General features: G+C 33.6%; 2 protein-coding genes across 5 annotated transcripts; both read left to right on the plus strand.

Annotated features, from left to right (window-relative positions):
• Positions 1–1,244: 1,244 nt before the first annotated feature.
• Positions 1,245–5,819, plus strand: LOC130827615 (uncharacterized). Of its 4 annotated transcripts, none has more exons than XM_057693402.1 (5): positions 1,245–1,420; positions 2,604–3,117; positions 3,933–4,119; positions 4,202–4,247; positions 4,974–5,819. In XM_057693402.1, the coding sequence occupies exons 3-5, from the start codon at positions 3,949–3,951 to the stop codon at positions 5,021–5,023; spliced, it is 267 nt and encodes an 88-aa protein (XP_057549385.1). In that variant the 5' UTR covers positions 1,245–1,420; positions 2,604–3,117; positions 3,933–3,948; the 3' UTR covers positions 5,024–5,819. The 4 variants fall into 4 exon arrangements, with proteins under 4 accessions (XP_057549385.1, XP_057549377.1, XP_057549394.1 ...); XM_057693411.1 differs by having other exon boundaries at positions 1,263–1,420; positions 2,358–3,117; XM_057693394.1 differs by lacking the exon at positions 2,604–3,117 and having other exon boundaries at positions 4,974–5,814.
• Positions 5,820–7,833: 2,014 nt separating this feature from the next.
• On the plus strand, positions 7,834–11,789 carry LOC130827641 (putative SWI/SNF-related matrix-associated actin-dependent regulator of chromatin subfamily A member 3-like 1). Its single transcript, XM_057693422.1, has 3 exons — positions 7,834–9,480; positions 9,922–10,213; positions 10,755–11,789. Exons 1-3 carry the CDS (start codon positions 7,984–7,986, stop codon positions 11,546–11,548), a joined length of 2,583 nt encoding a protein of 860 aa, XP_057549405.1. The 5' UTR covers positions 7,834–7,983; the 3' UTR covers positions 11,549–11,789.
• The last annotated feature ends 2,152 nt before the right edge of the window (positions 11,790–13,941 follow it).

Below are 13,941 nucleotides of genomic sequence, written 5' to 3' on the forward strand. Positions count from 1 at the left end.
GAGATGTTCATTCGAATTATCGAGTCAGTTTTACATTAGACATTTTGCATTGTTTTAAAATCCGATAAATATAGTTGTTGGAGGTATCAATGTCGGTTTAACAACTAATCATGATAGATCACCAACATATTAAAGATTAATGACAAATGATAAAGTCCCAACAATCACATTTATAAGGTTATGTTATTTTCCATTCTAAGCCTTTAAAGGTTCATTTGTTCAACAATCCCCCACAAATAACATTTAAAGGAAAAAGAAACTTGTGCAAGACAAAATGTCGGCACATAGCAGTTGAGAGGACTAAGCCTTGAACATTTTGTTTAGTAAAATGAGCAAACAATCAACAAGTCCTTGTGAGTTTCAAGTCTTAGAGGGTGTTTGACAAATGATTGATAGCTAACACTAATGATTGATAGTTGATAGCTGATTATAGTGACTGATTTGACCAACTGATTTAATTAGCTGGTTTGACCAGCTGATATTGAACCCGCTGCTGTAAGCAGCTTGTTCAAAAACAGCTTATTCGTATAAATAAGTTGTTTCAACCAGCAAATTCACCAAACACTAGCATTAGTGGGTTTGACCACCCAACCCTCTATTTATATCAATATAAGCTAAAATTGTTCAATAAGCTAATTTGCCAAACACCCTCTTAAACTTCAAAAACTCTTGATCAAACAAATGAACTAAGTCTTAAACTTGAAAGATTTGAATTGAGACCCTCAAACCTCAAACAAGTTTAAATACTCTCACCTAAACTAGTAAATGTCTTATTTTTTATTTTGACATATCCACATCAAATGTTTTATTTTCTTATTTAGTAATTTTTTAAATTGATGCAACATAAAAAGAGTAGGACATTTGAATAGAATTAAAAAAAAGCATAATTAATCAGACTTAAACTCGACTCGTTTAAATAATATGCTAGATCAAGGCCTTTAATAAACACTCGGTCGATTGTATAGGTATGGCTCATACTATTATACTTGTTAATACATTTTTTTGCTTGCAGAATATATTAAGTGAGGAGTACGATGAAATGAGAATCGAACTCAAAATCTTACTTTTGAAAAAATAATATTTATTTTACTACTAAAATAATACATATTAATACTTATGGTATTATTTGCAAGAGAAATATAACAATTTTAATAAAATCGGAAATATGTTATTTCTCAGTCCTTACATTACTCAAGAATCAAGATAAAAAAAATTAATATTAATTTAAAATGACACCAACTAAACGAAAATATTATACAGGTTAATCATCACATAAACCCACGCCACAAACCCCTCTTATTCTTTCGTTCTACTTCTAAGTTCTAACCATTTTTGATTCTTTCCTTCACATTTCATTCCATTTTTCATTTTCATTTGAACCAAATTGAAGATTGAAGCAACGAAAGATCATCTTTTGCTGGTATGTTAACCGAATTTGAGCTTTAAACCCTATTAATTTGATTAATAATCTACTCAGTTTGTGTTAAGTTTGATTTCGCTCTTAGGGAGCAGTAAATAATCAAATTGTTGATTACTTGATTCTTCCATTATGATGTTGGTATTGATTTGAATCTTTTACATTTGATTTTTTGATGTTTTTCTCATCCATTTGCTACTTCTGGGTGCATTACTTTGTAGGTTTTTGTTTTTCCATGGAAAGTTCCATTGTCGTTTTATTTGAAACTTAAAATCAATGTTGAGTTTATTTAGATAGACATGGATTGGAATGAGATATTAGGAAATGACTTACTTTTGTATGGCCAGAATTTTTAGCTGATGTAGAAGGATTGTGTCTATGGTTTTTAGCCTGCATATTGGAGGATATATTCTTTATGACCCTAGTCAAAACAAAGCAACAACACAATTCCATTACCTCAATGTTAATAGTTGCTCCATTTAGGCTGGGGTTTGGGGGTCGGATGTACGCATCCTTACCATGATAACAAAGATGCAATCAGGCAATCTAGGCTTGGGTGCCATTGTTCAAGAAAACTGATCAAAACCCAACTAATATTATAGTTGAGTTAGTTTCAGCACACATACAAAGCAGAGTATTCAGCCTACCAATATAGTACCCTGAATTCTTCACTATTTTTAAATGACCTTTGGTAGCAATATTATGTGCAACATCACAAAGATAACTAGTGCATGTGATTTAGTGAGCTATTAATATAGTCCATTATAATTCGAAGCCAAAGACCCATAAATTTTTAGCTGCATTGGGAATGGACAATGCCCTTAGTTAATTCAATAATGAAAATTTTATGCCTTTTCCATTTTTCCTTTTGAATTTTGTAAATTGTTTGTACTTTGGAGAAAGTATGTGTATTTGGTTAATGCAAGAAACTTTTTTGAAGTATTGTAGTGATCTCATATCTGCGAGGAGGATCGAGGTGATGAAATTTTAGGAATACCTGTTACATCTAAAGAGCTCAAATGAGGCAATGCTATGGCATTATTGACCTATTTAGTGGCATGCTTATGCATTAGACCACTAAGTTTTGCTGTTATGCTGAATGTGTAGAATTAGTGTTATTAGTGATCTTTGTAATTTTAGACTTATGGGAGCAGGATTTTCATTACTTTTTTGAGCTGTATTACAGGACATTGAGCATGTATGTGGACTAGAAAGAAAATATGGTGCTTTAAAATAAGAACTGATGAAGAAACTAAAAATGTGTCAGATTTGAAGTAAAATTGATAATATGGTGGTTTTGGCTTTTTAAGCTTCAGCGTTAGAAAAAAAAACCTGCTATTGAACAACTTTTTTGGGGCTCCCTTATCAAGACAAATATGAGAGAACTTATTGAATGGATAAGTGGTTATTACATCAAGCATAATGTATTTGGATATGTACTCTCACCTTTAGAACCTCGTCAATATCATCTTGGAAAGCCAACTTTGTTTTATAAGAGAGGAGTTGAGTCTTGATATCAAGAGTTCAAGATCCGAGACCAGTAATGAGGTAACCGTTCCTATTAGAGGCATGTGGATGCTCAGCCTATAAAGACTAATGGATTGTGACTCGCTGTGGGCTGGGGTTATCGCAAAGTAGAACCTCTGATGTTGGTTGGCAGCCCTATACAGTCTTCCTACTACTGCGAAAGAGTTTATAAAGTAAGAAAAATTTTTGATTATACTACAAATTGAATGTTCTTTGAGCAGACGAAACTTGCACAAGAGTTATCTGCACTTTTCTCTAAATGTTCCTATCTAACATTGATTTGGAATAGCCTCTGTGGTTGATCACACATTTGAAGCTACAAATCAGACGACTTTCATTTCTGTTTGCTCAAAATGTGAAAGGCATTGCAGATGGTTTGGATGTTAAGAATAGTAATATATTCAAGGAAAAATTACCATGAAGAATACAAACTTTTATTGATTTCCCTACAATAATACCAACTTTTGATTAACTATGAATAATACCAACTTAGGGGTGTGTTTTTGTGGAATAATACCAACTTTTGTTTAACCATTAATTTACCTTTGTTTTTTTTGTCATATAGCCTACTATAAACAAAATTAGTAGTATTATTCTTGGCAAACACCCCTAAGTTGGTATTATTCATAGCTAATCAAAAGTTGGTATTATTGTAGGGAAATTAATGAAAGTTTGTATTAATCACGGTAATTTTTCCTCTATTCATAGTGGGAGATTGGAATCTTTACATTAGAACACTCGGCCTTGGACACTGATAGTCAAATTGCTTGTCAGTTTGAATATTTTTAGTCTTTGGAAGTGTTCTGATGCCTTATTATATCTAGTATTTACCTACTCTTTCAAATTTCAAAATCTTTTCTTCTTTTAACCTTGAAAACCCACTCTTCGTGTTGTTTTTCTTAGTTTCATATCGACTTAATAGTTACTATTTTCTCAATTCTCCAATTTTTACCATAGCAAATTGACATTTGTCTATTCTTTGGAGAAGGATATATTCTTAGAGTATGAAGTCAAATACAGAAGCAACCCTACATGATGAAACCATCTCATCTCATCAGTCTCCTTCCATAAAACCTCAGCAGCCACCGCAATTACTTCATCAGACTGATGCAGATGAAGAAGACGAGAATGTGAAACAGCTCGGAGATTGCTCCTCTCTTTACTTGAACTTGCAGGTACTTGCGACAGTCTGACATTGTATTAATACCTTAAAATTTTCTTTCTGTGTTTCAGTAATATGAATCTGCATACCTGCAGGATTGTCTGATCAAAAGTGATAGAAACTGGAAAACGTGCCAGAGGGGTATGCTTTCTTTTCTACGCTCTCACTTTATCACTTTTTTTGGTGTTGAGGATATTTTTGCATTCCACTCCGCATAACTCTTGCTGAACGAATATTTTAGTAACTTCTAGGGAGTCTACTTTCAAGATCTTGAGCTTTTTGCACGTCTTGATTGGTAGCATGAGTTCAACAAGCCGGTGGATGCTAGCACCATTTTACCAAGGGGGTGTTTGGCAAGATGGCTTATTGAGCAATTTCAGCTTATTATACAAATAGAGAATTGAGTAGTCAAACCAGCCAATTTTAATGTTTGGTAAACTAGCTGGTTGAAATAACTTATTGACATGAATAAGCTGTTTTGAACAAGCTGCTCATAGCAGCGGGTTCAAAACCAGTTATTAAAATCAGTTGGTCTAATCATCCATTGTAATTAACTATCAGCGGTTTGCCAAACATCCCCCAAGTTTTACGCTTGTCACATTAAATCCGGTAGAACCTGTATCATACCTGCATAAACTGGCAGCATACCTAAAAAAATGTTGAAGGTCTATAAGAAGTTTCATTTGCTTCCTTTCAAGTAAAACCTTTTGTACGGAAACTATGGGATCTGTTTATAAGTGTCTTCTATGAAAGCATTGCGTAATGGAATATGAATAATCGTTACCTTTTCACGACTACATTAATTTACATGTGTTTGAGTGTTTGAGTGTTTGCTGATATATTCTTGCTCGTTTCACACTGATGCAGAGGTTCAAGCTCTAAAGGCGTGTCATGAAAGGAAGAAGGGAGGGAAATGAGGAATGTGTTGCACAATGGAGATTGCTGATTGAAGCATATAAATGTAAACAGAGAACTCAAATTTAAGTTGCCATCACACAAATGAGGCATCAACTTGTCGTAGCTCTGCGTAAGCCATAGACCAGCATCGCCTCCAAGGGAACAAAAGATGCTCAGCGCTTACTGAAACCTTATGAATATTGATAAACTTTTTTGGTAGCTGGATAATGTTTTTTTACGTTGTGGAACGGGTGCTAGGAAAGGAGGCAATGAGAATCGAACCTAAATGCCTCCTGGAAAACGTAGTATATATGTCACCTGAAACAAGACCTGATTCTCAGAATCTCGGCTTGATAATGTCATTACTACTAACAATATGGTCTCATAATCATAGGTATTATTGTCCTTCAACATTGAGTTAAGCCACTGCTAATTGTGATCAAAATATCATAGAATCATATATGGTTCTATGAGAAAAAAAAATGTTGCGTGCCATTCATCATCAAAATATGATCATGAGGTTATTTGTGTGCCTCAACTCACCAATCTTTACATTGATTTGGAAGATTTTATGCAAATTTTCGAGAAAATAAAAGTTTGTAAAAAGTCAAGTTAAATGTATAATTCTTCCTATTTGGAGCAAATGACACTCATATTGTAACATTTCATAAAAAAATCCGAGATAATCCATCCTTGAACAATGTCACCAAGCAACATTCCAAATGTTCATCTAGGGCTTTTATTTGTTTGAGGTTGTGATCACATTACCTTGTTTAGTTTTTCTATAAATAGGAAGTATTACTTCCATAGCATACAAACTAAACCTTCACATAAGCTCATGTAAGCATACTTACTACTGTACACTGTTAAGTCGTCATCATCATATCAGTGTATTCTGCTTATAGGAACTATGAATAGGGTTTGGAGAGGGAAGAAGGCGATGACTCATACTCATAAAAGAGAGTGCAACCAAAGAGTCCCTTGGCTCAAGAAAGATCCATAGTTGAATCCTTAGAAAAAATCCCAATAGTCTAAAACATAAATAAATAAAGGAAAATTCCACATGGTAGCATCAAACTTTCATGAAACGCCAATGGTAGCATTTTTGTAAGATTATTTCACATGGTAGCATCTAGTTTATGCTTTATCTAACTGTTGTAGCATTTTCCGTTAAATTATTGTCAATTTTGACGTTTCTACCCTTATTAAGTGTTGATTGTTGTCTTTATAATTTGTTCTAATTCATTTTTATACTCTCAAATGTTTAATTCACCATTTTGACGTTTAATTCACCATTTTATTTAATTAAAGCTTTCAAATGTTGTAACAATTTTGTTTTCATTCAAATTGTTGTCTTTATAAATTTACCCTAGTTATGTACATATGTATTAGTGCTTGAAATGCATCTTTTGAACTTTATGATCCTAGTTAATTACATTAAATGAACATTATGGCTAATGTAATAGTGCTCAAGGTACCTTTTGTCAAAAAGGCCAACAATTTGAATGAAAATAAAATGTTACAACATGTGAGAGTATTGATGAATTAAATAGTAAATTAAACGTCAAAATGGTGAATTAAAAATTTGAGAGCATAAAAATGGTTTATTGCAAATTATAAAGACAACAACGAACATTTAATAAGGGTAGATTTGTCAAAATGGTGAATTAAACGAAAATTGTCAAGAATTTAAAGGAAAATATTACGACAGTTAGATAAGGTATAAATTGAATGCTACCATGTGGAAAAATCTTACAAAAGTGTTACCATTAACGTTTCATGAAAATTCTATACTACCATGTGGAATTTTCTCATAAATAAAATATGTACAAATAAATAAATAAAACCAGGTGAAAACGAATAATAGAATGCTAAGCAAAAAGGCGAAGCATCAAGAACACCGATCGGTAGCAAAAGTGTATCACTAGTTTAAGTGTAAAATTATTTCTTTATAATAAATATAAATATCTTATTTGTGAGATTTTCTACATTATGAGTTTGTATTTTTCTTATCGCCTCAATATTCAGAGTTTTGTATTGTATCATAATTTATACATAGTGAGCACTATATATTTTATGAAATTTTTCTTCAAAATACTTATATTGCATTTGTATTTTTTTAGAGTATTCTCGGTTAACTTATACTTTTGCATACGATCAATCCCTATTAAGTGGTAGAGACGTAGAGTAGATGGTTTACAATGTCGACTATCATCAAGTTTAAGATCGAGAATTTTGACTGCAAGAAAAGTTCTAGAAAATGGAGGGTTTAGATGAAGATCATTCACACACATGACATTGAAAATTTAAATCTTTTTCATCTGTTTGTTGATGTTCATTTTTCTTTTCATCTTTTTATCTGTTTGTTGAGTCCATCTATATTTTTGGAGGAAATAATTAGTCTAATGATGGACCATTAACAACATACTAAAATCCCAATTTCTCTTACTAAAATTATCGTGAGAGTTTTGGGTTATCTATTTGTTAGTAGAAATTAATGCGATAATGCAGCGGATACTGAAATTGCAATTACCATTAACTACATCAAATTCAATTCTATCTCAAGACTACAATATATCGAAAGACCTCCTCGTAGAAGGCTATATCAAATAGCGATGTGGAAGAGGATATTCAGAATTGTTAGATCTCATACACAACGATCGTAGTTTTGTTAATTTTAAATTATATTTTGTTAAAATTGTTATGTATAAGCTAATTTTTATCTCTGATACAAATGTTGTATGATTTTTTATTGATGAATTATGTATTATTCAAAAAAAGTGGTCTCATTTGTGCACTTATAAATTAATGAACGTATTATGAGCGTGTCGTTCGACCATTCTTACACCGCGAAACTACTCATTCAAATATGAAAAACCAAACAACAAAATTTCAAGAACTCCAAATCACCATAACTTCGACCAACAAACCCTAAAATTCCCCATCTTTATCAATTTCCCACTCAAATAATAAACAAAAGATGGCATCATTTGATGAAGATGAAACAAACGATTATGAAGATTCACAAACCGACCCACAACTTTCCCTAGCCTCTTCCTCAGAAACCTATATGGTAGGTTTCGTTATTGTCAATATAGTGGGTGTACAGTACTATTCTGGTAGAATTAGTGGCCGAGAAATGGTGGGTTTAGTCCGAGAACCCTTAAATGTCTACGATGAAAACGCCATTAAAGTGCTTAATACTCGTGGAGCACAAGTGGGTCACATTGAAAGAGGTGCTGCTAAAGTTCTAGCTCCTTTAATTGATATTCAACTCATTTTTGTTGAAGGTATTGTTCCCAATTCTCCTAATAAGAACCCTAAGTTTAAAATTCCTGTTCAACTTCATGTTTTCGCTAGAATTGAGGCTTTTGAAACTGTTAAATCTGCAATTATAGGAGGTGGTTTACAGTTAATATGTGGGAATGTTCCGAGTTTCGCTTTGTCTGAATCGGAGGTAGTCAAGGATAGGAGAAATTGTAAAGATGTTAAGAGTATTGATGAGATTTTCAAGTTTGTTGATGAGAATGTAGGTAAAAAAGTAGGGTTATTGGTGAAATTGGAGCCTCCTAAAGATGTTATTTTGTCTGAACTGTTTGAACACCAAAAAGAAGGTTTAGGGTGGTTGGTAGGGAGGGAGAATTCTGAGGAATTGCCCCCATTTTGGGAAGAAAAAGATGGGGCTTTTGTCAATGTGTTAACTAACTTTCAGACGAATTCGAGACCGGAACCGATTAGGGGTGGGATTTTTGCTGATGATATGGGATTAGGAAAGACCTTAACTTTACTTTCTTTGATTGCTTTTGACAAATATTGTTGTATGGATATTGATAAAAGTAATGAAATGAATGTTCTAAGTGATAAAGCTGTTGTTATTGATGATTCTGGTAAGAAGTACAAAAGAGTTGGGAAGGGAAAAAAGGCGATCACTAATACTTCTAGGAAGAAGAGGAAATTGGGTTCATCTGATTTGGGTAGTGGGGTAAGTGAGAATTTGCAAGAATCAAATGCAACTTTAGTTGTATGTACATTGTCGGTTATATCGGTTTGGGTTGATCAGCTTTTCGAACATACTCGTCTCAATTCGTTGAAATTGTATTTGTATCATGGTAAGGAGAGGACTCATGATGTGGATGAGCTTAAGAATTATGATATAGTGCTCACCACCTATAACATTTTGTCCATTGAGGAGAACCGATCTGCGTCACCGATTAATAAGATGGAATGGAGACGAATTATCTTAGATGAGGGGCATTTGATAAAGAACGCTAGTGCGAAGCAAAGCTGTGCAGTCGCGTCTTTAAATGGGAAGAGAAGATGGGTTGTGACAGGAACACCAATTCAGAACAGCTCCCATGATCTATTTTCTCTCATGGCCTTCTTGAAATTTGATCCCTTCTCTAATAAGGGGTACTGGAATAGACTTGTACAACGGCCTTTAGTTCAGGGTGATAAAAAAGGTCTTGTGCGTCTTCAGGTACATTTTTTCTTATCATGTCCTGGGGGTGCTCCTTGTTCATTGCCAGTCCAAAGTTCAGATGTAGGACGAGAATGAGCGTAGATTTGTCATTTGTGTCGATTAGCTCAGTGAAACCTAGTCACATCCTAGATGTAGGACAAGAGTGAGCATAGATTTGTCATTTGTGTCAATTAGCTCAGTGAAACCTAGTCACATCCCATACACATACAACAACAAGCCAACCCTGATCTTTTGGGATTCAGGCTTTGGCGTTGTAGTATTTTTTTTGGCTAGGAAACAAGCTCAAGAATAGGCCGTAATTGTGCTATATACTCCACTGTCTGCACGCAATAGGTTTATGAGAACAAATAGCCTATCTACCTGCATGATCCTAATCAATGGTAGCAACAACAAAACTGTGGTTTCTCTAATTTTGTTGTATGTAACATTTCATCACAGGTCTTAATGTCAACTGTTTCATTGAGAAGAACAAAAGAGCAAAATTTGATTGTGTTGCCATCAAAATCCGTAGAGACTCATTATGTGGAACTTTCGCAAGAAGAACGTGATTTATATGATCGTATGGAAGAAGAAGCCAAGCAGGTTGTTGGGAAATACATCAATGATGGTACTGTGACACGCAACTATTCTACGGTCCTCAGCATTATATTGAGGCTTCGCCAAATTTGTACGGATGTTGCATTGTGCCCACATGATATCAAATCTTTGGTCCCTCCTGACAATGTTCAAGGTTGCCTTTCTTTGATCATCCTTCATCTTTTCCTGCTTAGGATTATCATCCTGGAAGGGTTTTTTGTGTATTCTTTCGGTTGTCAAATGACAGCTTCATTAGATTCATTAGTTACCTTGTCTTTGTTCCATCTTCAATTCTAAGCTCTGCCTTCTATTTGGTGCAATCGTTTATTGTCGCACCACAACTTGGTTGTTGCTTTGTCTGTGATTGATTCTACATGCTTGAAAATTACCATTACTGTTGTACTACCCACTTAGATACTAGAATCCCATTTAAGATCATGCAAGATAACACCATAGACAGGATTTAAGGTAGTAATGGAAAGTTAGGGCACTAGTGAGTGTTGATATTGATATCTTTTAAGAAAGTATGGTTTGGCGTTATCAATCTTTTCCAGACTTTGATCATAGTTTCTATGATTGGGATATGTGGGGGTATGATGATGATCTTTTTAGTATAATTTTTTCTTACTATAATCTTGATGAAGTGTTTAATATTTGGTAACTATATTCATTGTTTTATTTTTACCATCTTGCAGATGTGTCAAATAATCCCGAACTGCTTACGAAGCTAATGTCAATGCTGCAAGATACTGAAGATGACTTCGACTGTCCGATTTGTATTTCTCCACCGACAAACCTCGTAATCACACGTTGTGCTCATATATTCTGTCGTGCCTGCATCATTAAGACCTTGAAGCATACAAAATCCAGCTGCCCTATGTGCCGTAATCCCTTGTCAGAGTCCGATCTTTACTCAGGCCCACCACAGTTGTCAGATAGTGCAAGCACATCCTCATCATCGCACCAATCTTCTTCAAAAGCTTCGGCTTTATTGAAACTCCTCGTGGAGAACCGGAATGTTAAATCAGTTGTGTTCTCTCAATTCCGCAAGATGTTACTGTTACTCGAAGAGCCACTCAAAGCTGCAGGATTCAAGACACTGCGGTTGGATGGTACATTGTCGGCCAAAAAGAGAGCACAAGTGATCCAGGATTTTCACATCCTCGAACCAGATTCACCTACTGTTTTACTTGCCAGTCTCAAAGCTTCTGGTACAGGTATCAATCTTACAGCTGCTTCTGTTGTCTACTTATTTGAGCCTTGGTGGAATCCAGCAACCGAGGAACAAGCCATGGACCGTGTTCATAGAATCGGTCAGAGAAAAGAAGTGAAGATCCTGAGGATCATTGCTCGAAACACAATAGAAGAGAAAGTGTTGGAGTTGCAGGAGAAAAAGAAACAACTAGCTAGAGGAGCTTTTGATAGAAAAGGGGCAGAGAATAAGAGCAATGTAGGAGACCTGTGTAGGCTTATTTCATTGTCTGTGTAATTCCCTTTTCAGTTATGCCCGAAAATGGCTCTAACGCATATTAGGGCGGTTTTGTGTTGATTTTTGTGATGTAAAGCTAAAACGTCCTCAGTTTTTCGTTATTTTGGTATGTCGTAAGCAAGAATTAAGGTGAGCTTGGTAGAGTAAATATTAGTACTATGTTCTAACTTCCAAGGAAACTACTTATTGTTCTTGTTAATACATACAAGTATTCTTAATTGATCACAATTATGTTCTACCACTTCATCACCGTATAATGTCTTCGGCATCAGAAGGGATTCTTAGATACTTCTGGCTAAGTTTGTTCGTTTTGCAGACATCACATCGTCGATGGAGATGAAAATTGATCACCAGTGTTGATGTTGAAGTCCAATTAAACCAAGCATCACGTCATGTAGTCAAGACTCAAGCATGTAAGATCAAGACACAATTTATAGTGTTTCTAAACTAAAAGGACACTAATCCCACTATTTTTCAATATTATATTTTCCCAGAAAATTGACTTATTAGAAACCTCTTATTCAAGTGTGTGAGAATGTCTAGTAGTTAAAAGTTTTCGTTACGAAAGGTTTTGGATCTCAACAATGGTGAAAAAGTAGTTAAAATAAGAGGAAAACCGAGCATCAATTTAGAATCAAAAGCCAAAAAGCAAGTTTTATTTTCTATTCAACAATACATTAAGAAATATTGCTTATAAATAAAGAACTCATTCATTAGAGCTCAAAGATTTACTCTTATGATAAAGTTCTCATTCTAATACAAAGAAGACACTCGTAGACCATAGTTATTCTGAACCCTATTTCTCACATTGTATTAGCCAAAATACCCAAATATTGATTTTAGCGCATCATCATCCTACCTAGTGTATTTCGCTCATAGAAAAACTATGGACAGGGTCTAGGGAGGGAAGGACGGCGGCAACTCATACCCATAAAGGAGAGCGCGACCAAAGGAGTCCCCCGACTCGAGAAAGATAATAAGACGTAGCTACACGGAAAGATAAATTAAATGCATATAAATAAAATAAATAAGTAGAACCAACTACAGAAGAAAACAAAAAGAATACAAAACTAATAATAAAAGAAACGAGATTATATGTCAATAGGAAAATATTCCCAAAAGAACATTATATGTCACACAAATGCAGCAAAACTAAAAAACGCGACAAAAATTTCTGTCTACAAGTGCTCGAAAGAGCACCCTGCATCAGTGCCCCTTTTGCTTCCGTTGAAACTACAACACCAAGCCAACTCGATTCCCTTGCATCCCCATCACATCCCTCATCAATGTATACCATTGGATGAGCTATTTTGAAATCATTCTTGGCACTTGATAATCACCTTATTTTAAAACATCCACCATTATCAAATAATTATATGAAGTATAGCTAACAAGTAAATGCATTCAAGCCATCTAACCCTGATGCCAACTCGAAAACCAAAAACTAAGTCAAAATTCTAATGTTAAAGCTTCCTTTATTTTTTACGCAATTTAATATTATTTCCTTTATTTATATCTTGCTTTATATAATATAACTAAAAAAATAGATAATACAATAGTAAATATATAATATGATTGGATAAGAAACCGTAGCAAAATTTGATCAATTACATTTTGATCATTGAAAGCTATAAAAAAAACTAATAATATGAAAATATACATTTAGACGAATTAAAAATAATTTCACATTTCTACTTAAATATATAATTTCTTATAAAATAATCGTAATATATAAAATAAGAGTAAGTAATAAGTAAAAAAAAATATATATATAATCTTAAAGTTGATTCCCATGTGATAAAATGGATGGGATGTAAAGTTTGGTATACTTATCTTACTTTTGTTGACTTTGGATGTGAAACCAGATAAGAGAAACTCTATTTTATACCAAGTCAAACACTAGGGGTCTTTCTCTTCTTATACTACTGTATTACTTTCCCTTTTTGTTGTAATTTCATTTACTTTTTCATGTTCATTAAAATAATATTTTAATTTTTAATATCTCTAATTATGTATATTTAAATATTATAAAAAATTGATATTAATTATCTTTTCATTGAAACAAATAAAACAAAATTTAAGTTGAAAATATTTTACCTTATTGATTAAAAATAAAGTACAAATTAAAAATAATAAGAAAATAGTAACCCAAATATAAATAAGACTACTAGAATGAATAAGAAGAAGTATTACATTTAATCAATATTTTTGTTTTTAGAAATTAATGGAAATTATTAAATATGTATGAATATAACTAAAATTAAGAGAAATAAGAGTAAATGTGTGAATATAAAGAATTCGTTGGGGCAGAGGAATATCATGTTAAAACAATATTTTTGGTATGGGTTAAGATCAGGGAACTCGTTATGGGAGGTTTGGAGCATGCATGGAGT

Source organism: Amaranthus tricolor, chromosome 1 (assembly GCF_026212465.1).
Source record: "Amaranthus tricolor cultivar Red isolate AtriRed21 chromosome 1, ASM2621246v1, whole genome shotgun sequence".
In the NCBI taxonomy this organism is placed as follows: Eukaryota; Viridiplantae; Streptophyta; class Magnoliopsida; order Caryophyllales; family Amaranthaceae; genus Amaranthus; species Amaranthus tricolor.